This window comes from Podarcis bocagei (genome assembly GCF_964188305.1).
Source record: "Podarcis bocagei genome assembly, chromosome: 12".
Classification (NCBI taxonomy): Eukaryota; Metazoa; Chordata; class Lepidosauria; order Squamata; family Lacertidae; genus Podarcis; species Podarcis bocagei.
In genome coordinates this window covers 32118356-32143287 of record NC_138137.1, presented here as the reverse complement: position 1 = coordinate 32143287, position 24932 = coordinate 32118356, and the positions used below count along the sequence as shown (strand labels likewise).

Here is a 24932-nt window from a genome sequence, read left to right as displayed (position 1 = left end):
CTCCATTGAAAAATTAGGCTTTGATTTATGGTGCCCCCCCTCCAAAAAACCCCCAGGAGTCCTGCTTTACAAAAATATTCGAACTACCTTGTAAAGAACAGATATTTGGTATGAATCATTCTTCAGACAAGAACTACTACATAAATGGTGTTTATTGTTGAACTGCTATAACATGCTGGTTAGGTAGGGAGACTAAAGCGCCAATTAAGTCTTAGAATAAAACCAAACACGTTTTACTTTAGATGTCATCAATATTAAGATAGTTTGCTTTTTATTTAATACACTGATTTCTCTGATACTTTTCATGTACAAAAGATCACCTAAAAATAAAATAAGCACTGTGTTATGTATTTACCTAAGATGGTTACCTGAGTGACAGCTTAACATTAAAATGCTTATCTATTGCGAAATACTGTCTCTCACTAGACACAGGTTTTTTGTCCTCAGGACAGCATCGCCATTTAGGATACAAATGCATGAACTTCTAGATTACGTACTATATTGCTGGCATAGCAGACAGTCCCAAGTACACTTTAAGCAAGATTATTTCATACTGAGATTCTTCACAGTTCTGTTCAGTAAGCATCACCAAATTGTCCACTCTTAAGTTGTAACAAAAAGTACCAATCATGCATTAGTACTAAAAGGGTAGTAGTCAGGAAATTCATGGATAATTTTCAGAGCTTCATTATATAGTGCTAAATCTGAAAGAAACAAGAATATAACATTAAAAAACATTAGTGCAGGTGAACTATCTTATTTATACAATACTACCTAAGAGACAACGCTAACTATAATGTGCATCTCATTCTTAAAGAAACATACTCAATTCCAAAGTCAGGACAGTTAAAGATATTTCAAGGGGTTGCTTTAACCAGTATCTTGCCTGAGTGTGAACAGGGATTAATTGCTCTCCCTCTGTAAGAGCAATAACTATATTGGATAGAAGAGGCCAAATAACAGATCTAATACATCAATAACAGAATTATCCTATTTGGCTAGATATATACTAAGTTCAGTGTTTTGAACAGACAGGAATGACAACTTGATCAATGACTATGAAGCTGTCATCGCAAGTGAATCCTTCCCACCAATATTTTTTTTGTAACTGCAGTGCCTGCACTTGGCAAACAAAATATTCAAAATGAAATAGTGGTACCTCGGGTTACAGATGCTTCAGGTTACAGACTCCACTAACTCAGAAATAGTACCTCGGGTTAAGAACTTTGCTTCAGGATGAGAACAGAAATTGTGTGGCAGCCGGAGGCCCCATTAGCTAAAGTGGTGCTTCAAGTTAAGAACAGTTTCAGGTTAAGAATGGACCTCCAAAATGAATTAAGTTCTTAACCCTAGGTACCACTATCCACATGGGATTTTAATTTCTGACAATGTATTTTGTGCATCTACTTTGGGAATCATGCCAAACATAACTTCCATGGGGGAAAATAGTAGATAAGAACTGACCATTATTGAAAGAAACTTGTTAATCAAGAGTGCCAGAAGCTTATTCAAAAGTATTGAAAAACTGCAATTTGCAATGAAGGAGGAAATAATTCACTTACCAAATGCGTTTTTATCTTCTCTGAACTGGGTATATGATGCACACATGATGTTTACTTGATTTGTAACTCTTCCTGCTACTTCAATGACCCCAGAGATCTCTTCTTCAAGCTACAATAGCAGACGAACAAATTTCTTTCTTAAGAATTTTACCAACAATCAAGTTTACACTTCCCCTACCCACCATGTTTCTGGTAGTTCACTTTATGTTCCAACATAGCACTTAGGAATTGAAATTACAACTCACTGAACTTGGCTCTCTATTTTACATTTACACCTTACCATAAAACACTTTTAAGAATTACTTAAGAATGTTCAAGAAAGTGAAGTTCATTCCAAGTAAAGGTGAGGTTATCTATTCTCTCAAACATCCACCTAGCTTAACTACATCACATATTTTGGGAATCTGTGACAAACATACATTCAAGCCTTTTGTCTTGCCTGCCCCACCCCAGTAAATTCACCTGAATTTTGCTGTGCATGTGAGCATGCACGCACACACACGCGTGTGTGTGCGCGCGCGCACACACACACACACACACACACTGATAACCCTATACAAATGATACACAGATGACTGTAAAGAATAGGCAAATCAAACATAAGACAAAAGAGTTTGTTGGTGTGGAAGTTACCGTATTTTTCGCCCTATAAGACACACTTTTCCCCCTCCAAAAATGAAGGGGAAATGTGTGTGCGTCTTATGGGGCGAATGCAGGCTTTCGCTGAAGCCTGGAGAGCGAGGGGGGTCGGTACGCACCGACCCCTCTCGCTCTCCAGGCTTCAGGAAGCTATCCGCTAGCTGTGGGAGACCCAGCTTTCCCAGGGCTAGCAGAGAGCTTGCCTGCACCCAGAAGCTTGGGGCGTGCTGAGCTCCGCATGCCCCAAGCTTCGGGATTGGCGCAGCGGTCCGCTAGCCCTGGGAGAACCGCGCGGCTCTCCCAGGGCTAGCGGACTGCTTGCTGGCACCCAGAAGCTTGCGGCGCGCTGAGCTCCGCACGCCCCAAGCTTCGCGATTGGCGCAGCGGTCCGCTAGCCCTGGGAGAGCCGCGCGGCTCTCCCATGGCTAGCGGAGACCTTGCCGGCACCCAGAAGCTTGGGGCGCGCTGAGCTCCGCACGCCCCAAGCTTCGGGATTGGCGCAGCGGTCCGCTAGCCCTGGGAGAGCCGCACGGCTCTCCCAGGGCTAGCGGACTGCTTGCCGGCACCCAGAAGCTTGGGGCGTGCTGAGCTCCACACGCCCCAAGCTTCGGGATTAGCGCAGCGCACCTGGGGGGGAAATAAATTTTTTTCCCCTTTATTTCCCCCCCAAAAAACTAGGTGCGTCTTATGGGGCGAAAAATACGGTACTTTTGTTGCACCAAGCAGAAGCATCAGTACCGTACAGCACAGAAAAGCAGAGGTTATGTTAGCTGAATATCTGTAGCACTAGTAGGCTATTGCATTTGATTCTAACCTTATATATAGCTTAGGAGTGAGCAACAAACAATCCCAGACAAACCTATGGGACAGAGGAGCTATGCAGAGCGGAAGAGTTAAGAATATAAAAATATAATCAGCACACTGTTCAGTCTAAGAAGATGCTTCTATAGTCTTCAGGTACTTAACTTGATAGGGCAGTTGTAAATGCAGTAGTGCTTATTCTTGTTACTGGGCCAATACCAGAACCACGTAAGTTCCTTTATCTAGCTGAGGTTTAGAAATTGAAGCCCCCATATATGGAACTGCTATACCAGCAACACAAAGACTGTTCAGGTCAATTCCGCTTCTACAATTAAAGCCACTGTATGCTCATCACCAGCAAAAACTGTTAAGTGTAAGAATTATGAAATCTTCCAAAAGACAAGACATACTTACAGGTGTGTCCAGTTCCACGGTTGCATTTTTTCCTTCTCCATCAGATAGGAAGAAAAATTTCCCAGATGGGTGAATCTAAATAAAATTTCAAAACACACATTTTCAAGGCACTTTTAACCTGCTGCACCTTCTTATCAACACCACTCTGTCAGTCTTTTGTTGGAAATACTGAAGCATTCAGGTAATACTCCATCTATATGTGGGCATAACTTCATGCTTGAAAACTACATGGCAGTCTGTAAAAATGCAAGTCACATTCCAGGAAGGAAAAAAAAAAAGCCACATGGGAGCTACATCTGCAATAACAATATTAAGAGGGAGAAAATAAATGGCAACATCAAGCAAGCCTAAAAACCAAACAGGTTGAAGGGAATATATACAAATATATCCTCTCTCCTCCTGTTGCTTCCTCTCATTTATAAGTTTGTGGGGGGTTGGGGTTATAATTGCCTTGAGTTTTTGCCGTTATCCAAAGCAGGGTACCAATATTATAAACTTCATTTGCTAGATATCTTATGAATAATTTTCTATACCACCCCTCCTGTGTATATTTAATGTGTCCCCACTGTAAACAGTTGAAATCACTAGCAGGAATACATTAACACTTGTAAAGTACCACGAACTTTGGATACTATGGATTTATAATAGATAGATTACATTACGGTAAAAGATGCAGGAACAAAATTTTAGAAATGGAACTCAGGGAGGGAGGTCAGAAGCTTCGAGAGAAGCTTTCTTTTTTATTGGAATTGTTATGTTTGTTGTGTATAATCAACAATCACCATGTAAAACTAACAATATATACAAAATATTTGATGTGTTCATACTGCAAACCAAACAAGAGATAAATGTTTTGTTTTTAAATAAAGGATAACAAATTTCAGCTGTCTCACAAACGGCAACATTAAAGAGCAGGCGCCTTTGGCGAAAGTTTGTCTGGAGCTAAGCGAGGGAGATCATGGGTATTAAGGATACACCACCCCAAGGGGCCTGTGATGCCCCGCAAGGCAAATCCCCCGGCGGACGAAAAGGAGCCACCCCGCACCACTCTTACCTTTTCCAGGCGCCCCACGAAACAAACGGGCTTCCCAATGTACTGCGCCAACTGATTTGTGGCTACGCGCACCCGGGGTCCTTCCAGCACGTCCGCCATTTCGGAACTGGGCGTCTGAACCAAGGCCGCCTCCCCCCGCCCTCTGCTTTTATCCAAGATACATTGGCGGGAAACTTCGACTTCCGCTCGCCGCGCGGGTCACCACGGCAACGGGCGAAGCGCGCAGAGTTCGACGGTCCCTGCGATAACCTTCCAATGCGCTCGCAGAACGTTCCATACGCAGGCGGACTTACGTCATTTCCGTGTAGCGGAGCGCGCGTTAGGGTGTATTTGCGCATGCGCGCGCCAGCTAACTTAGACTGATTTTCCTCAGCCGACGAGGTTACTTCAGTTCATTCGCCGGGAGGTGTCCCTCGTGAACCCGGAAGCGGAGGTTCTTGTGGAAAAAAGGCTGCCGGAGGTGCGTATTCAGGACAGGCAGGTAGGGTCGGCTGTCAGAGAGGCCTCGCTCGTGGCGAAAACAGGAAGCCGAGGCCGAGGGTTATTTCGTCCTTCGCTTGTGGCGCGCGGGGGCAGTCGTCGAATAACGCCGGCGGTGTTGTTTTTTTGCGCTTCGACGGTTATATCCGTTAACATTCAGAATGTACGTGCGGATTTGGAACACGCGCATGCGCGCCGCCAGTTGGGAAACGGTGTTGTGGTGCTGTTACGTCAGCTGCTCTTGTCTCGTGGGCGGAGCTATCCGCGCCAGCAAATTGGCTTCACTTCTTTTCCCACCTTATGGGGCAGAGCTTTTCTGGGTCCTCCTTGAGGTGGGGCTGGTGGGTCGTCCTACCCATAGATACTGACGCCGAGCCATGGGATGACGTTGAATTCCGACAGCCTACCTGTCTGGTCTTCTATGTATAAATTAACGTCTGAACTGGTGACCCATAGAATAGAGGGGTGTCAAGAAGAAAACAAGGATTGGCATCCCATTCAGAGAAACTTAGTTGATTAGCAGTTTGCAACTTAGTTGATTGATTAATTCGTTAAATTCAAATACGTCAAAACAAGCAGGAAATGGAGTCTCTGTTTCTAGATTATTTATTCATTTATCACGGCAGGCAAGGGTGGAAATGCTCATCATAAGATGGCACGTGCTATCTGTGGTTTTTGTAAGTTCTTGTATACAGTGGTACCTCGCAAGACGAATGCCTCGCAAGACGAAAAACGTGCAAGACGAAAGAGTTTTCCGTTTTTTGAGTCGTTCTGCAAGATGAATTTCCCTGTGGGCTTGCTTCGCAAGACGAAACGTCTTGCGAGTTTGTTTCCTTTTTCTTAAAGCCGCATAGCTGTGCTAATAGCCGTGCTTCGCAAGACGAAGAGACTCGCGGAACGGATTAATTTCGTCTTGCGAGGCACCACTGTATATAAAAAGTTTGGTTTTCCAAAGCTGCTGCTTGTTAATTTTAATATAATCTGCAAATCAACGAAAACGTTGCATCCCAAGAAACTTGTATCTGGGGGGGGGGGAATGCAGCAAAAGTAGGTTGTGGAGACAACTGTGTGCTCTGTCTTGAAACATTACATTGTTTATGTGGGTAGATCACTGTGAGTTATGGGATTGGCCAGGTTCAGTCATGTATCGGAGGTGGTCATACATTATTGCATCTGGTTAGCTCCTGTAAATGAACTGTTCACCTGAAAAAACTACTTCTATGAAAAATTATTTGCCCTCAAAATGCCCATTACCTAAGACATTTGTATTTGCCATAGAAAGAACCGTTTTTTGTAAACCTTCAGTGCTGATTGGCTACAAGCAATTTTTATTTGCCAAAGGTAAAGATACCTGTATCCCTTTGTGCAGTGTTGAAGGAAACTTTGCTAACTAGATAAGGAAGACACTTCTACAAAAGTTAGAGGAATTATTTGTTTCAGTAAGCAGCCTTCAGGATTCAAAGACCTTCATGTGCATAAGTCCACTATTCCTTAAAAGAGCCCCTACAAGTTAGGTTCAGTATTACTGTTCCTATATATGTGTGTATGAGTTGTATCCAATATTACCCCTACTCAGGGTAGACCCATTGGAAAAAACAATCAAGATTGAGCATCCCCCACACACCTTCATTCAAGATGTTGAACAACAACGGGCCCAGGACAGACATGTAGACTGTTAATAATTTTCAGCATTATTTTAAAAGGGCAGAAGCCAGAGTATTTCCATTGGGCATTGGAACACACCTAGACCTATAACAAAAAGCTTTGCGATCTAAATATTGCAGTTTATGAGTTTTGGTAGGACTTTTAGTGTGCTTTATTGCAGCTTTGTAGAACTCTAGTAGCCTGGTTTATCAAAATGAAAATGTGAACTCTTTCTTTCATTCTTAAATATAATCTAAATTTTGTGATTGCAGATGAAGTTTTGAAATCCTGATACTAGCATGTGAGCGTTAGTAACTCTGTGTTTTCCTCCCTTTTAGCCTAGTGTATAAAGGAAGGACATCTTTGCAGTTCAAGAAGAGTACTTCATAGTCAAGCATTTGGAAGGAAGTCAATGCTTGGAGCTGCTGAAAGTGAAAAGGCAAGTACTGCAGGATTTAGGAAGAGAGAAAGACATATCTGCACATCGGATTGGGAACTGATAAGAAGTGAAAGGTCGTGGGGCAGTTTCCAACTCCCTCATTCCATCAGCTCAAGGGTTTGTGTTTGTGCAACAAGACTTTCCCCATGCGCTCTGCCCGTGCACCCCCTCAAAATCTGCTCTGGAGGGTTGTGAGAACACACTGAACAGATTTTGGTGGCACACGGGGATGAAGGGGGTGGGGAAGCTTCATTGTGCAAGTGGAAATCCTTGCAGTGATAGGAGGCGTACTTACTGCTACATGGAATGAAAGCTATTAGGTTAAGGATCACCTTACTTATAAAAGAACTACAGTGGTACTTTGGGTTACATACGCTTTAGGTTACAGACTCCGCTAACCCAGAAATAATACCTCAGGTTAAGAACTTTGCTTCAGGATGAGAACAGAAATCGTGCTCCGGTGGTGCGGCAGCAGCGGGAGGCCCCATTAGCTAAAATGGTGCTTCAGGTTAAGAACGGACCTCCAGAACGAATTAAGTACTTAACCCGAGGTACCACTGTATTGTTTTGTTTCTTACTATGCTATTTTTGTGTCTTTATATTGTAAAACATCCTCAGGTCCTTGGATGAAGGGCAGTACTGAAATTTTAATAATTATAATAATGTGGGATAGATTTTAAATAAACAAATAATTAAAACAGGTCATTTCATAACTTAACTTAGTTTAGAATATGTCATCCTGTTAAATCAGGGGTTGCCAACCTTTTTCGAGAGGGTGCTGTAGGCCCCAGCCACAAAATGCCTGCCATGGGGTGGGTGGCATAACACAAAAAGAGAAGAGCGCAGTCATTGCTGCTGCTGCTGCTGGTTGCTTCCATACCCCACCCCACAGACAACCTTAGGTTTAGCATGGAAAGTCAGTTATGCCCTGCTGGTCCTGACTCTGGGGAATCACACAGTATTGATTTCTCTGTAACACACATAATTATTTTGCTTGACAGTAAAAATGCTCTTCACATAATCAGATTGTGTGCTGATTAAAATATTTTTATGGTGGAAAATATAATATTATCTTGACTAACTTTTTCCAGTGCTTGAGTTATTTTTCCAGGTGTCAGAGGTTGAGACTCAGCCAACACTGCTTGGGTGTACATAAACTCATATTTCTTGAACTGAGCAATAGTGAATAACTGACTTGTATCTCTCTGGTGTTCTCTGTTTGCTCCAGCAAGATCCTCCCCCAGTTCAAGTCTCTAATCTTAGAACTTGATGTAAAGATCATTTCGTAATGTTTATTTTGATAATACCAGAATTGTGTAAGCCCCCCCCCCCCCGCATCACTTGACCCATTTCTCACCTTTTTGTTTCTAGACTTGTATTTCAAAAAGATGTTCAACTTCTTCCGAAAAAACCAAGATACCAAGAAGGTATTGGTGACAGAAAAAGAAGCAGATGGATTTGTTTTTCTCGGTAAGTGATTCTAAGAGTTTAGAAAAAATCATATATTTTGAACATAATTTTCTGGGTATTTCACAGGTTGTTACCATTTTCTTTGTAAAGTACTTTCAGTTCACTAAGAAGTTCATCTTGAACCATGCAGGGATCCCCCCCCCCCCCGGAGTGGTCATGTATGAGCTGAAAATATAAACTGTAGACTTGGCATAGATGTTGTTTCTGCCTTGCCATTATTTCTCTTGGGCCCTTTGCATCGCTTTTGGCACCACCCTCCCTGCTCACAAGTAACAAAGAGCTTAGTCGTAGGTCTATTTCCTGTGGTTGTAACAGTTAAAGAATTAAAATGTTTTTAAGGGTAAGGTACAATCGCTGGTTTTAAAATATTCACTTTTTAAGGTGTCTTTGATCCCACCTACACCATGGAATGCATTTATTTTCTATTTCTATTTCACCTTTCTTCCAAGCTGGGATTCAAAGTGGCTAACAACATTTAAAAATACCATTATAAAATGCAAACAAACAAGCTTAAAAACAATAGTTAATATTCATCAAAACACATTTAGAACCAGCATTAATATACAGTTTGCTGTGGCATTTAAAGCACATGGCTTTCCCCAAAGAATTTTGGGAAGTGTAGTTTGCTAAGAGTATTGGGTATCATAGCTCTGGGAGGGGTAAACTAGAGTTTTAAAGATTCTTCAGGGAAAACCATGTGCTTTAAATGTATGGAGTGTGTGTGACCTTTATTCTGAGGCAGCATTTAGTGAGTGACCTAGTTATGTTAGCAGCCTCCTTCAGCTTGGTGCCTTCCAGATCTTTTGGTCTTCAGCTCTCATCATCCTCAACCATTGGCCATTTTGGCTGGTGGTGATGGGAATTAGAGTCCAAAACACCTGGAGGGCAGCTGGTCAGGGGGAGGATGTGTAATCCCTGTAATGTTGACTCCTTAAGAGAAATAGAGTGACATAAGATTCTTGCAGAGCCTGTGTTTGCATAGGGGGATTACCGTGATGAGACTATTGTCTTTCTGTGTTCTTCAGCTTACTTGATCCTATTTTGAGGCCTAAATATAGTGTGCGTGGGGAAATGTACACCGAGTTCGATAAAGATTTTGTGACATAGAAATGACTAATCAATAGCCCTGAATGACAACTGAGTCATGGACACAGGAGAATCAGGAGCAATTGGGAACCGATACAGGATAGTGAGTCTTTCCATTCCTGGGTGGATAACAGCTCCTCTGTTGTTTCTACCTCTAAGTTTGTGCATTACATTATCTCTCTGGGGGAATGACAACCTTCTTCATAAATATCCTAGATGTGAGACTTGTCAGCTAGTAAATTAAAAAGTTCTAAGAATTCTTTCCCACGAGGGTTTGTGCGCTGCGTCATGCATGCCCCAAATTCTCTGTGGATTTTTTGTTCTTGAGAGTGCGCGAGTGGAATTTATTCCAATCATTTGCCTGGGGGAATTAAGTAGTAATATTTCTTGCTGCATGTTGTTTTTCAGTAGGAGTTGCTTAGTACCAGAGCATTTGTGCTCAAGGGTATATGCTCATGTGTACCCTGCTGGGTGGTGTGCTGAATAGTTTATGGTCTTGGAGAAGAAACTTTTCAGATCTATTAGCTTGCTGAGAAAGGAGGAAAACAGTATTGCTTCCCATATAAATGAAATTAAGTACATGAAACACTTGCTGTTTTTCATTGGTTGCCTGCGTTCAACTTTGCTTGCTGAACATTTGTGATAGTATTTTGAACTTCTGGGTTTTCTGATTCAATGAAGCTTCAAACAAGATTGACTTGAGCCCATCTTTCTCTCCTTTTGTTTTCCTGAGAAGTGTCACAAATATAATATTTAATTTCCTAGAAACTGGAAGAATCAGGGTTCGTCTTTGTGACACTGTTTATTTATTTCCAATATCTATATGCCACCTAATGACAAAAGTCCTCTGGGTGGTTTACAAGTAAGAATTAAAAACACAAAATACAAAAAGAGAGAGAGTCACAACTGAAATTGTCCATGTTGGTTGCTATGGCTTGGGCTGGCCCAATAATGAAACAGATTGAGACCATTGTCGCAGGTGCCCCTGTCCTGGGGACCTTCCCCCCCCCCCACCTCATTATTGTACATTCGGTGAGGCAAAGATCTTCTGCCACTGCCTTAGTTCCTCCTCACTGCCTTACTTTGCTTAGAGAAAGGGCTGAAAGGGCCTTTTTTAGAGTCAGGCATTTTGAGTGAGGGGGCCAGCAGAATGCCTGCACTCCTGTCATGGTTTGCCATGGCAGCTTTTTAAACTAAGAATTTTAAAAATGCTTTTATGGAAGTTGGAAGTGCATTCTCCTGGTCATCTGACCCAAAATGCATGGCAGTGAAGAAGGACCCTCTTCAGCCCTTTCTTAGGTGAGAGTTGAAGGCTGTGGTAGAGAGCCTCCATTAAGTTTCCTGGCATTATAGTCATGTTAATATGAAGCAACTGCGTGTAAAAATGCTGTTTCCTTGGATGACTAGTGCAAGAAGGAATAGCCACTATTCTATACAATGTATTATCATTGTGTTCCTTCTTCTAAAATTGCTTGCCATAGTTCCATAAAACTTTTCCTATGCTATATGATTGGCACCATATCAAGATCATATGTATATTCAGGAGAGATGTGCCCTCCTGGCATCAACAAGCTTCATTATTATTACTTTTAGCTGCTTTTATTATATGTTTCTAAATCACCTTGATGCTCATGTAGCTGGTGATTCAAAAATGCGTAAATAACAACAATATTAATAATTAGTAATAATCATTCTGTCCTTCCTGCAAAGTACTCAGAGCAGCATACATAAATTTGCTCCCTACTTAGACTTCATTTGCAAAACAACCCTGTGTGCAGGTGAGGAAGGTAAGGCTGAGGCTGGACCAAGGCCACCCATTGAGCTTTGGGACTAAGAAGGAATTTGAACTTGGGTCTCCAGCTTATTATGCTGTTATTATGCTGTTCGTACTCGCAGCATAATAACAGCTACCCCACATAGGTAACTGCTGCTTCTGTTTTGTGTACGAAATATTTGCAATGGCTCTGCCATGACTGCCCTTTTCCATTTGGAACGGTTTCATGTGTTTTATCATTGTAATGGTTTTGTTGGTTTTTATAGTTGTATGTTTTGTTGTTGTAACCAGCCCTGGAACTTTAGAATGAAGAGTCGTTAGGAAATCTTAAAAATAATAATAACAAATAATAAAAAATACCCATTCTTAATGATTGCACTGGTGTTCATCAGTGTTTCCTGCTTACCAGGATTTGAGGTTAGTTAGCAAACTCTTGTTGAGAAGAATTCTGGTTATTGATTGATTGATATTCTGCCTTTATTTCCTTATGGCACTCAAGGCAACAACACAGAGCGTTCCCTGCTGCTAATCACATCAAGACTTGGATTAGATTTCGCAAAGTTACAGTATCATATGCCTTAAGACCATGGCCTGAGTCCACTATAAGCACTGCTAGCTGGGCTTAAAGGATTGCTGTGTAAAGATGTAATAAACTGGGGTCAAGTATGTTGTCCTCAAAGTCTTGGTAAGCAGTATAGAACATATGGGGTTAGAATGGCTTTTAGAGATGGTTGTGGCTTTCTAAGAATGAAGTGGTAGGAATTATGTAAAGCGGTAGCCAATGGGGTATCGTCTGCTAGGTGTTGAAAACTATGACTCCCACCATCCCTGAGCATTGGCCAAGTTGACGGGAATTGTAGTCCACAACAATTGGAGGACACCATGTTGGTTGCCTCTGGTGTATACTGTTTTATTTATTGGTAATTCTTATTGATTTGTCTTTCTGGCAACCTTGCATTCATTCCTTGTAGCGTTTCAAATGCTGTTCAACAGGTTTCTGCTCAGTATGCATTTGTTGCAAAAGTGCTGGGAGGGGGGGAGAGATTTTTAATAAGCATCCCACCTTAATCAACTGCTCTATGCAAAAGTCGATTGGGACTTTTTGTCTACTGATTGTCACTTCTTTATAATAACAGCTATATTTTGAAGTGTGAGTTTCTTTGGCTATCTTGCTCTTGCCTGTTCTGTGAATAACAGGGTTAAAAGCTCCATGTGTCTGATTACTGTAGTTTGAGTTCACTGGGCAAGGAAGATGAGGGAGACCTGAAAAACAACCCTCTCCAGTGTCACTGATTTCTAGTCGCATAAGGAGATAATTGCTACCCCTTCATTCAGTGTGGAGTCAAACTAATCCTCTTGGGTTCTGGTTTTACACAAAAACAAAGTGCAGTATTGCTTTTGCATCATTAGGTGGCATCTTGCTTCATGCACTTCTCAAGTAAATTGAATACAGCATTAATTGCCAAGCTAGCTCTTTCTCCTACTATGGTGTGTGTGTGTGTGTGTGTGTTTTAAGAATCTGTATGTCTGAAGTTTAATATAAAGCATAAATGGAATGATGTTTTCAGCCAGAGAGCAAATTTGAAATAATGGGACCAAAACCCCTAGAGCTGATTAGTACAGTCTGAAGGGTCACAGGAGAGCCCCAAAACACAAAGGAGTGAATTTGCATATTTTTACAAGAGGAAAATAACTGAATGCAACAACATGAGTAACTATCAGCTTCATGCTTTATTAATACTATAAAAGAAACAGAGAGAGTTGGCTAACTTAAGAGTACAGTTGAGTTTTGCTTGAATGAGCTCAATCAACATCTCCTATGCAGATTAACAGAATTAGGTTACCAAACAATGGACCTTCATAATGCTTTGTAGTATTAGCAGGTGTGTTTCTTAAGAGTAGAATATGCTAAGTACAGCTTTCTCTGGACTTTGTATATTACCATATCTGAATGTTGGCATCGCCATTCAGAAGCACAATTGCCTGTCCCCTGGCTGTTTCGTCCATGGGTCCAGCTTATCATATAGTTTACAATTCTGTAAATACAGTGGGTGTAGCCTTTATGAAAGAACACCTGGCACATTTGGTTGATAATGTTGTTGTAGTCATTTGCAAGGTGTTCTTATTCTGGTTGTCGAGAACACGAAGTTTTTAAAGTTGCTGATGGTACATAAATCCAGTTGTGCTTGTAAACCTGCACCACCCTTTGGTCCAACAAACACAGTTACAGGTGCTTAAAGTGTGTTTTGATGGGCTAAATTATCTGAAGCTTTGAGGTTGGGACCCTTTGAGCAAAGTGCCCCTTCCTGTTTTGACACATTGTGGCTTGGGATAAGCAAACGTGTGTGTGTGTGTGCGCGCGCGTGCACGCGCGTGCATGCATGGATGCAAAAAGACAGGAGTCAACTAATCTACTTGTTGCATATAGTCCTGGCAACAACACCTCACCTACTCTGGAAAATGTGACAAGTCGCCATCCACTTATTTAGCTGGATGTACACTGAGCAGTCCTTCCCTTCTCGGCACCAACCACTGCTAAGTATGCACGCCTCCTTCTCCCTGTTTCTCTGCACATCTGTGCTAAGGAGAGCTCTTGGTGGAGAGCTTCTGCTGCCTGGCAGCAGTGCAGCCTTGCACTGTACATGTTTAGTCCAGGATGGACAGCAGAGGCAGGCCAAGCACTGAGTGCTTCCTAGAATTCAGAAGTTTCAGAGGCGAGGAAGAAGCTTGCTTCTGGTTGGTGGGTGAGAAGAGGAAGGAAGTGATAGCTGCCACGACAGCCACAAAGAGGGACGGATGGAGACGGGAGAGAAAAACTAATAAGTGGCCTCTTCTTAGTTTCAAGTTCAGGAGGCTCAGGCTGTCTTGCCCTCTGAAGCGTTCTTCTGAGATTGGAATTGGGCAGGAGCTTCAGAGGCTCTGGAGTTCAGCATGACATCAGATAATAGTCCTGATGACTATGCATTTGGGTTGGCTACCAAGGCCACCCAAAATCTGTGGGCCCCGGTCAATGGTAAATTTGGCAAAGGTTGACTATTTGAACTCTGTTGATAATCGTGCTGTAGTTTGTTTAGATGGAGAATTGGTGTTTAAACTGTGCTGCAAAATGAGTCTTCCTCATATTCTTTCAACTTTAACCCTTTTTCCGCCTCTGTTAATAGTTCTGTATACGTTGGCCAATTTTCTTGAATTTTATTTTAAGAGGGTCGCACTCACCTTCTGTTTGAAAGTCACCAAAACTTAAAGCTATTCTGACAGTTCAGTCCTTCCCCCCAATGCTAAATGGCAGCTGAGCTTTGGTTTCACATAGGTTAATAATAACAGCACTGAGGGTCTATAAGTTCAAGCCATTGGGGTCTCTGCAATCTACACAGACACCTGGTTTTGGATCCCTGTCTAGCAGCAACTACCAATGTTGAAGACTTCCTGGATTAACATTGTAAGCATTGCTTTGCCTAGTGTACAGTAACTTCAAGAGTTATGACCTTGGCCAAATACTGCATTGTCAGGTACAGAATTGGGTTCTAACCATCTGCAGTCACTAGTTTGTTCTTGTTCGGGCTTGCACAGTGTTGGTGTTTGACCTGTACAGTTCAGATTTTTCGCAGAGTGAAAGACTACTGGCCGTAGACTGCTTCAGGAGTTGTGAAGGGCAAGTATATATTGGGAAGGATCCAAGAATGCTGAAGTTGATGTTGAAAACCACTTTGTGGGAATACTCAAAAAAGAAAAATCCTTTGTTTATTGACCATGTGCTAGCAAATGACTTCTGGCCTACCTCATTACTCTTATAGATAACAAAACATAAATAGTGTATCAGGAATACTTCCCATATTGAGGATTTTATTTACTGTTCCCTCAAATCATGAATACAATCATAAGGTTGGAAAGATCAGTATATAGTGCATCTGACTGAAGGGTGAGCACTTTCATCTAGGATTCTAGATTGTTTTTCGGTTTATCACATGATGTTCTATGGATTTGGCTTGTGATCACAGCATTAATCTGACTGCAGCACTTTACTGCCAACTCTTTTAAGACATCAGGTTCACCAAGAGAAGAGTGTTGGATGTGGATTGTGGGGGGGGGGGGAGACCCTCCCTTCTATAATATTTGGCCTTTAGAATTGGTTGGTGGTTATCTAGTTCCTGAGGAAGAAAGCATATAAACCTTTCCTAGATTCCTGTTTTACTTGTGGACAGAAGTCTTGATGAACAGTTGTCAAGTTAAGCTGATTCAAAGGGCAGGTGAGGAAAGAAAGCAACCATTTGGTTTGCAGGCCTACAGATTTGTTGCTCATTTATTTTAAATTATTATTATTGTTATGTATTTATTTATACCCCACCTTTTTCCCTGTTGGGACTCGGTGGCTTATAGAGAAAAACAAGAATCGCTAAAAACACAGAAGAATTAAAAAACAATTAAATATTGATAGAATTAAAATTTAAAAACCCAAGGGACTTCACCTCAATAACTTGGTGTAATTTGATCTATCTTATTTTTCAGAAAAACAAAAACCTGCAAGTGAATTGCGATATGCTTTAAATACCAGTTTTAAGATATATATTCCAAAAATACCAGTTTTACACGCCACCCTACAGTTGATCCCTGAAGCCTTCTTTAATTTATTATTAAAATATTTAAACCCTCCTTTTCGAGCTCAAGAATGAGACCCGCAGGGTAGCTAACAACAGAGAGATGGCAAGGCATTCTACAAGAAACTTAAGAACAGCACAGATATTCCAGTATCAGAACAAATAAGTAGCAGCAGAATTTAAGAGGCAGCCAGTTCTACCGAAACAGAAATCTTTTGATCTGGTATTTAAAGGCCGATTTGATCTCTCAGTGCCGGGCTTTCAAAGCCTCGAAGCCACAACTGAGAAGACCCTTTCACCACTTCTGATGGTGATGAGACAAGGAACAACAGTTCAGACGATACTGTCATAGATCAGTGGGCAGGCAGGATCGTAGAAGATACATCAAGCGACTTAGTCCTAAGGCGTTTATGGCTTTAGAAGTAATAACCAACATTTTGAACTGAGCTCAAAAGCAAAATGGGAGCCAGTGCAGATGGAATATCAGCAGAGTCTTCTGATTTAAAAATCCTGGCTATTGCATGTTGGAATAATTGGTGTTTCCAAATGCTTTTCAACAGAAGTCCTCTATATTTAATCTTGTACATGTGTTGGTTATGTAAATAATTCGCTTGGAAACAGGGCAGTTGGATCTGTTCTATAGGGCAAATTAATATTACACACAAATGCTTGTTCATTCAAATAGGTTGCCATGAAATACAAAGGAATGGGAAACGTGTGAAAGGTTAAGTTAAAACAGAAGCGCTGCATAATTAGAAAAGGACAGTAGAGGTGTAATTTGTTTTCTACAGTAACTGTAAATTTCTGAGATGGGGAAACAGCACAGCATTGTTCAACAAAATGCAGGTGGTATTTTTGCATCTTATACTGAAGCAGTGCATGAGACAATATATATTATGTTGGAGGCAACCCAGCAGGCTCCATGATGCCTCCGAAAAACTTCATTGGTTCCCTGGGGCAGGAGCCCCCAACTCTGAGCTTGTTTTAAAAAGGCTCTAGCTATCCCAGAAAGAAAGTTCTCTTTGTGTTTAATGGAGCAGCTTAGGCTTTGGTTTAGGGTTGGCATTTCTTGTGTCTTCAACAGCTGTATGGTAGGCAGACATTCAACAGGTCTGTCCTTTTCTAGTATGGAAATACAATTATGTGAAAAGCTTCACCATGACTGGGCTGTCTAACTTTGTGATATGCCATAGTGGCCATTTTGTGACTAGCACCCACAGGACTCTTAAGATTTGAAATATGCCCACTGGTCCAAAAAGGTTGGTGACTTCTGTATTAGATGTTGGCATGTCTGCCATTTACTAGTTCCTCTGAAGTTGGTTTGCTTTTGCTTTGTTTAAAGCTTCGTATCAGTCCTTGAAATGAAGAGACTGGTAATATCAATTGAAATAACCACACATACAAACCTCGTTTCTCCACCCAAAATGGCTTTCAGTAACCTTTTTTTTAGTTCTGGTAAGTACTCAGGAAAGAGTTCAAGGCTTGGTGAAAAAGAAAATGGAGCAATGGCCTTGTGAAGACGTCAGAACTGCTGTGTACTGTTTCCATGAGCCGTGTACATGTATCATTGACATTTTATGTTTATTTAGGCTCCAAAGGAATACCACCCATGCTCATATGCAAGGGCACTTTGGACTTTTATTTATTTTTGAACAGTGGGTTCTCAGTGCTGCAAAAGCAGTTTATGACTGTTGATGGGGATCTGCCACTCGAGAAGTAAAAATTAAAAAGCCACTGGGTGAGCACAAGTCCTTGGGCTGTTTATGGATTTCAGCCATTTGTCGGTTTATATTTATACTTAACTATTTTAAGTGCTGGTTTCACATGTGGTTCTAGTGCGTAAGAAGTGCAGTTACACCTGGGAGAAATGCTAAGGTTGCATGTCTTCATTCACCAAATAGAAAAACTTGCATGTGAAGTGGGAGCCACAAGTGGAAATTCCTGCAAGGGTAGGCCAACTCACACAACAGTGGTAGGGTGGATTGCATGTGTGATGTCCAGGTTTGTAAGCACTGAGCTTCATTGATTTTTGTTCCCATTGTAAGCTCTGTATGTGTAGAGAAAGGGCATGCAAGTCCAAAGCTCTGTTCTTGCTTCATCATGCATATGACCTACATGCTAAGACCTTATGTGACATGACCTTGCATCTCTGCTGACTGTGTCAACTGAAAGTCTAAAGGGCTTTGTTAAGAATTTCTCAATGTTTTGGTGTATATCTCAAATAAGCAACATTATTGAACTGTGGTCAGTTAGGGTTCCTAGCACTTGTAAACCACTTTGGTCTCTATGCAAATAGCTGGATCTGCTGGGTGTGAGCTGAATATTTATTTATTTTATTTTATTTTATTTGTCTACCACCCTTTATCTGCAGATCTCAGGGCAGTTCACAACATAAAAATGCAACATAAAAACATCTCCCATCTCTTTCCATACCCCACTCCCTTTGAGTGTAGAAGCCTGAACTCCACCTGAATGGAAAATGCACCATTCCAAATTCTGGTTGGCTTTCAAGATCATAGCAAACAAGCCACATTTGCTTCCCAGTTCTGATGTGTGTTTTTTCTTGCTGATGCATCTGACAGCCATATGATTCATTTTTCTTTGCTAATATTTGTCAAGATAGTGCCATGAGATCAAGCATGATTCTTAGTCTCTAGCCAACGCCGTGCCTTCCAGATGTTGTTGGACTACAACACCTACCAGCCCCAGCCAACATTTCTAATGGTAAGGGGTCCAACAACATGTGGAGGGCCCCACGTTGGCTATCCCAGCTGTATACAAAAGGTCCTTCTGTTGATGGAGGCTCTCTGGTTCAGTAGAGGCTTCTGTTGGTGCAACTGGAACAGGGATGATTTTCAGCCATTTGTCCTCCTGCATCGATTCCCAAGCTATTTAGAATGCCCCCCCAGCCCTCTAAATGCAGATTTGGAAGGTGAATTGCAAAAACCCACCTCTCTCCCAGTTTCAGTGCTGTAAGCCTCTACTGGATCAATATGCAGGGATAAAACTAGGATAGAACCCAAAACTAAATACTTGCAAACCTCAAAGTTAACCTAAAATTCTTAGGGGTTTTACTTTATTTTTGACCTATTTGAAATTACAGAACCCTGGAAAGAATGGGTTAGTAATCTGTTCCTTTCCGTACATAATGCCTGGGATCCAAAGAAGGGCATCCCCAGTTCTGTATCTCCAGGGGGTCTTTGGGCATTTTCTGAGACAGTGCCTCACCCCACGCCATGGGGCAAACCACTTCTGAAACGCAAGTGCTATTCTAAAAAGCCATTTCTGATACAGCATGGCAGTCAGCTCTTCAAAGAGAAAAGAAGTTCTGCAAAATTATACCGGTCTCATCTGAGCCCTCGGGCGCGCCTAATGTAGCTCTTTGAATCACAGCCAATGTGTCTGGCAAGGGGACTGGCATTGTTGCTGAGCATGATTAAGAGCTAAAGAAGTGATGATAAAGGGAGGCTGAAGTAGATAAGCAATGTGGGGAAACCCCCCCACCACCACCAAAAAAGGTCCATAGTAGGAAAAAAAGCAATACGTTAACATTGGTTTGTTAATGTTTGTCTCCTCCTACCACTCCACCCCAATGGGTCTTGGTAGTGCTGTGCATGACACCGTCTCTCTCTCTGCTAAGTATTTCTGGAATGCACAAAATTGAGATTGTGATCTGGTATAGGGGCAGGATTTTCTCTCCTCCATAAAGCAAAAGGTAGGTGACCTTGAACAATCTGCTGCTGCAGATTAAGAACACTCAAATGGATCACTGAATAAGTATTTCATAAGTGAAGAGGGAGACAGAATGCTGATCTCATTTGTTATTGGGGGATGAGTGGAGTTTTAGGGCACGGGGAACGAAACTTTCCCCCCAGTATAATGGTTATGGATGAGAATATTAATAATTTTATTATTTATAAGCTGCCTATCTGACTGGATTGCCCCAGCCACTCTGGGCAGCTTGGAACAAAATATTAAAAACACACTTAAACATCAACAATAAAAGACAATGATACAGTGAGGAACTATCTTGCTCTCAACTATGTAACAATAATCTTGAACCCTGCAGTAGATTTCCTTCTGTTTTTTCCGCTCCACCCTCACCAGTAATGTAAACATATTCTGGATAGCCTCACAGCTTTCACAGATCTACAGCAAAGCTTGTATTGTCCTGACCTGGGCTTCCTCTGCCTTTCCCAAATGTGCCCGGAACAAAAACTACAAGTATCGCTGGAGTCTTGTGATATCAGCAAGCATAAAAAATGCAGTGTGTTCAGTGAAGATTGTCAGTGAAATGTCAGCAACCAGATAAATTTACCAGCATAGAATGTATGTCCACAGTTCAAAGATCATAGAATCATAGAATCATAGAGTTGGAAGAGACCACAAGGGCCATCGAGTCCAACCCCCTGCCAAGCAGGAAACACCATCAGAGCACTCCTGACATATGGTTGTCAAGCCTCTGCTTAAAGACCTCCAAACAAGGAGACTCCACCACACTCCTTGGCAGCAAATTCCACTGTCAAACAGCTCTTACTGTCAGGAAGTTCTTCCTCATGTTTAGGTGGAATCTTCTTTCTTGTAGTTTGGATCCATTGCTCCGTGTCCGCTTCTCTGGAGCAGCAGAAAACAACCTTTCTCCCTCCTCTATGTGACATCCTTTTATATATTTGAACATGGCTATCATATCACCCCTTAACCTCCTCTTCTCCAGGCTAAACATGCCCAGCTCCCTTAGCCGTTCCTCATAAGGCATCGTTTCCAGGCCTTTGACCATTTTGGTTGCCCTCTTCTGGACACGTTCCAGTTTGTCAGTGTCCTTCTTGAATTGTGGTGCCCAGAACTGGACACAGTACTCCAGGTGAGGTCTGACCAGAGCAGAATACAGTGGCACTATTACTTCCCTTGATCTAGATGCTATACTCCTATTGATGAGGCCCAGAATTGCATTGGCTTTTTTAGCTGCCGCGTCACACTGTTGGCTCATGTCAAGTTTGTGGTCAACCAAGACTCCTAGATCCTTTTCACATGTACTGCTCTCAAGCCAGGTGTCACCCATCTTGTATTTGTGCCTCTCATTTTTTTTGCCCAAGTGCAATACTTTACATTTCTCCCTGTTAAAATTCATCTTGTTTGTTTTGGCCCAGTTTTCTAATCTGTCAAGGTCGTTTTGAAGTGTGTTCCTGTCCTCTGGGGTGTTAGCCACCCCTCCCAGTTTAGTGTCATCTGCAAATTTGATCAGGATGCCCTTGAGTCCATCATCCAAGTCGTTGATAAAGATGTTGAATAAGACCGGGCCCAAGACAGAACCCTGTGGCACCCCACTAGTCACTCTTCTCCAGGATGAAGAGGAACCATTGATGAGCACCCTTTGGGTTCGGTCAGTCAGCCAGTTACAAATCCACTGAGTGGTAGCATAGTCAAGACCGCATTTTACCAGCTTCTTTACAAGAATATCATGGGGCACCTTGTCAAATGCCTTACTGAAATCAAGGTAGGCTATATCCACTGAGTTCCCTTCATCTACCAGGCTTGTAATTCTGTCAAAAAACGAGATCAGGTTAGTCTGACATGACTTATTTTTCAGAAATCCATGCTGACTATTGGTGATCACAGCATTCCTTTCTAGGTGCTCACAGACTGTTTTCTTAATGATCTGCTCCAGAATCTTCCCTGGTATTGATGTCAGACTGACTGGGCGGTAATTATTTGGGTCCTCTCTTTTCCCCTTTTTGAAAATAGGGACAACATTTGGACCGGTGTCCAAATGGACCGGTATAGGAATAGAGGAAGCTGCTTTATATGCAGGCCATTGGACAATCTAGCTGACTGGCAGCAATAGAAAAGGATATCGCCCAGCTCTACCTGAAGATGCAGGAAATTGAACATGGGATCTTATTCATGCAAAGCAGATACTCCACCACCGAGCTACAGCCCCTCCCTTTTGCCAGCCCAAGCAAAATAGGGACCTCTTTTGACTTATTATCCCTTCCTGCCCTTGAAATAATTCTGTTTGTGTGATCACAAATGCCACAATTCCCCCTGCACAAATGTCCAGAAAAGGTGGATCTAATCTTACCAGATGATTACAGTGGATGTGGGTATCTTCTCTTTTAAGTATAATCCAGTGATGACTTACAGTTGAGTTGCACTATAGCAGTCAGCAGGATTACGTATGGGTAAATTATTTAAAGTTGGGGGTTTCACCTGTTGCGTTTTGGGAAAGACAAATCTTGTGGTGTGCATCTAGTCTGTCTCTTGACTTAAACCGGTGAAGGGTATTTTCTGCTTGAAATTAGAATGATTCTGCCTGTCTAACACATCTGGCAAATTATCACAGACTGTTGCTCTCTGCGTGGATGTGGCTTTGCATGCAGAGGGGGAAATTTTAAGATCAAAACTGAAGGCTGAAGACCAACAAAGCATAACACACACACACACACACACACACGATCCCCTGTATATTGAGGACCCTCTTTTAAAATATCAATGGCTTTGAAAAGTTGAAAGTAGTGTAGTTTTGCGTTTCCTGTGGAACCTATCAGCAGAGAACAATTTACAGTCGGTGCCATTCTTCACAGCTGAATGGAGAAGAGGTGCTTGTTCAGTGAAATGGAGCAGCTGCACCCGGTTTGTCCTGTCTCACATTAACATTTTGCTTTTTAATCAAGACCTTCACAGTCCTCTGCTACAGTTTTTCAGGACAGAAGTGGTCAGTAGTGAGGCAGCTGCAGCATAATTCAACATGTACATGAAAGCAAAATTAAAATAATAATAATATGGAACTTCTGAGAAGTGAAGTAGTCCCTTAATGTTGCCCAACCTTAATGTTGCTAAACCAAATTCAGATGGCAGAATGAAAACCTTGTTTGTTTGTTTTCAAAAAAAGGGTGCTGCTAAGTATTCTCTGCTGCAGAATGGAGGTTTTAACACTTCTTTTTAAGCTCAACCAGAACTTGAAAGGATAGATATGTAGATGAGAATATATTGGTTTGAAGTCTTATGGCAAAATAATTGATGCCTATGCAATAGCATAAAAAGATCTGAGAAAGATACACTTTTCTCAATTTGTTTATGTACAGTATTGCTAGACTTCAATACAGTGGGTTCCCAAAGTGGGCGCCATGAGGGGGGCAGTGGGATTACCTAGGGGAGGCGCTAAGAGGCAGGCAGGTGCAAATCACTATCAAATTTTGTAAAGCTGATATCACTGGATCAAGTTTATCAATTTTGTTGAATTAAACTAAATAAATGTGCAATCAATCATTTATGTTTTGAATTTTACTGTGTTACTGTCTTCCTTAGTGGGTTGTGCAAACCACGATTCTAGGGGACACTGGAGATGAGATTATGGAACTAAGGCGGCAGTGGCTTGAAAAGGTTTGGGAACCACTGCTTCAGAAAACCAGCTTCTTCCTGGTGCTCGGAAGTCTTTACAACTGGGGTTGCAGAAACCCCTATGAATTATCAAGCTGTGGGCTGGGAATGGCTTTCAGGTGGGCCTCAGTCTGTCTCCCGGCCACGCTGTTGCCTTTCAGCTATCAGCAGCAGCTGCCCACAAGCACCTGCAAGAGCAGGAGTTGGTTAAAGAGAGCAAGGTTGTAGCATGGAAAGTTGCCAGGCAAGGAAGGAAAGAGGGGAGAGAGATAACAGGAAGGAAGGAGGTGAAAGGGACTGATAGGAAATGGGAAGTGCCGGGTGCAGCGCTTTTTGATGCCCCGCTTTACACACGCACACACAAGCACACTTGCACCCCAGTTCCTCCCCACTTCCCATTAGGGATGGAAGCTTACACAAGCTCCCCTGCTCTCTAACGGCCTGGAGTGAGTCTTATAACTGATGCAAAGTGGATGCTTTCATACCAGAAGAAAGCACAGCCCTGCAGGTGCTTCCCCCGCAGGAAACAACTACGTAACTGGGCTGTTGCCACTCAGCACATGGGTTTGAAGGGCATGAAAGGAGCCTGTGCTTGACAGTTTTTCCTCAAGCCCCTGGGTCTTTATATCTGCAATTTGTTTGGACTTGGGGCTCTTATCCTGTAAGATTCAGTAATGAAATTAAGGGTGCACAGTATTGTGGAATAATAACTTGGCAAATATCAGAAAGCATGTGTAAATTGACAGTTCAGGTTCTCTCTCTCTTTTATGTGTGTGCAGGAGGAGTCTGGCATCTTTCTAAGCTTAGCTTTAATCAGGCTAAAAATAAAAACTTTTGTTTTACATGACAAGCTGCCCTCCAAAATTGTTCTTTGCAAATGAACACTTTTGCATGAGGAGCAGTATCTTTTGACTCTCAGATTTGGAACACAAATGTTTTTGACTCGAGTGTCTCCTCTTCTTGCCCAGGGCCTTAACTCCGCATTCTTTGTGTATGCACAACTGTTGGGCTGCCTTGGGCTGCCATCATGCTGCCTGTTCCACATGTTCAATTTTTTTGTCAGTGGTGCCAGGTGCAAACTCAGCTTTAAAAATGTACTTAGATTGGTTGCCACCACAATCTGAAATATTTAAAATGCTTTTACCTTCACTTCCATCTGTTCTTAACTCATAGTACTATATCAGTGGATAGGACTTTCAGGGCTTTTGGAATGGAACTGAAAGATCAATGTTGTTTTATTTTTGTTTTGATTTGATCCATTTGAGGATATGGGTCCATTAGCAAAAATGTCATTTGTACTTTTTAATGGAACGCTTTGGACCAATGTGTCTGTGCTCTTCCCACCTACTGAAACATGGAATTCTAATGAGAAACATGCCCTAGTTTGGTTCCACTGGGCTCCAGACTTTTGTCTTCAGTTTGGGGAGAGACTTTTGGGTAGATCTCTAGATGTAGAGTTCCTTGGGAGTTTTGATGTCAAAATAACCTTGTGTGTGGATTTCACAGAACAAATGGCTAGATTTTGAAACAGCTTGATAATGTAGTACTTTTCTGTTATTTTATGAGGCTTGCCTGTTTTCCACATAAAGCCTGGAGT

The 24932-nt window shown here is 42.0% G+C and overlaps 2 protein-coding genes across 7 annotated transcripts in view; one reads left to right on the top strand and one right to left on the bottom strand.

Moving 5' to 3' along the window:
* Nucleotides 1-134: 134 nt before the first annotated feature.
* RPA3 (replication protein A3) lies at nucleotides 135-4725 on the bottom strand. Its single transcript, XM_081165033.1, has 4 exons — nucleotides 4471-4725; nucleotides 3417-3491; nucleotides 1563-1671; nucleotides 135-704 (listed from the first exon to the last, which is right to left on the bottom strand). The coding sequence occupies exons 1-4, from the start codon at nucleotides 4567-4569 to the stop codon at nucleotides 628-630; spliced, it is 360 nt and encodes a 119-aa protein (XP_081021159.1). The 5' UTR covers nucleotides 4570-4725; the 3' UTR covers nucleotides 135-627.
* A 46-nt stretch (nucleotides 4726-4771) lies between these two features.
* Nucleotides 4772-24932, top strand: part of UMAD1 (UBAP1-MVB12-associated (UMA) domain containing 1) — a 45157-nt gene continuing 24996 nt past the window's right edge. For 2 of the 6 annotated variants that reach the window (XR_014000965.1, XM_081165017.1), the window contains exons 1-3: nucleotides 4772-4930; nucleotides 6933-7033; nucleotides 8405-8503. Coding sequence is in view for 5 of the 6 variants with exons in the window: in XM_081165017.1 (XP_081021143.1) it covers nucleotides 8422-8503 (82 nt within the window). In the remaining variant the exon portion in view is untranslated. The other 4 variants (XM_081165018.1, XM_081165019.1, XM_081165021.1 and 1 more) reach the window with 4 other exon arrangements.

Coding starts and splice junctions, on each gene's coding strand:
- RPA3 (XM_081165033.1), bottom strand. CDS start 4,569: ATGGCGGACGTGCTGGAAGGACCCCGGGTGCGCGTAGCCACAAATCAG. Junction 3,492..4,470: donor TCGTGGGGCGCCTGGAAAAG/GTAAGAGTGGTG, acceptor AATTTTATTTAG/ATTCACCCATCTGGGAAATT. Junction 1,672..3,416: donor CCGTGGAACTGGACACACCT/GTAAGTATGTCT, acceptor CTGCTATTGTAG/CTTGAAGAAGAGATCTCTGG.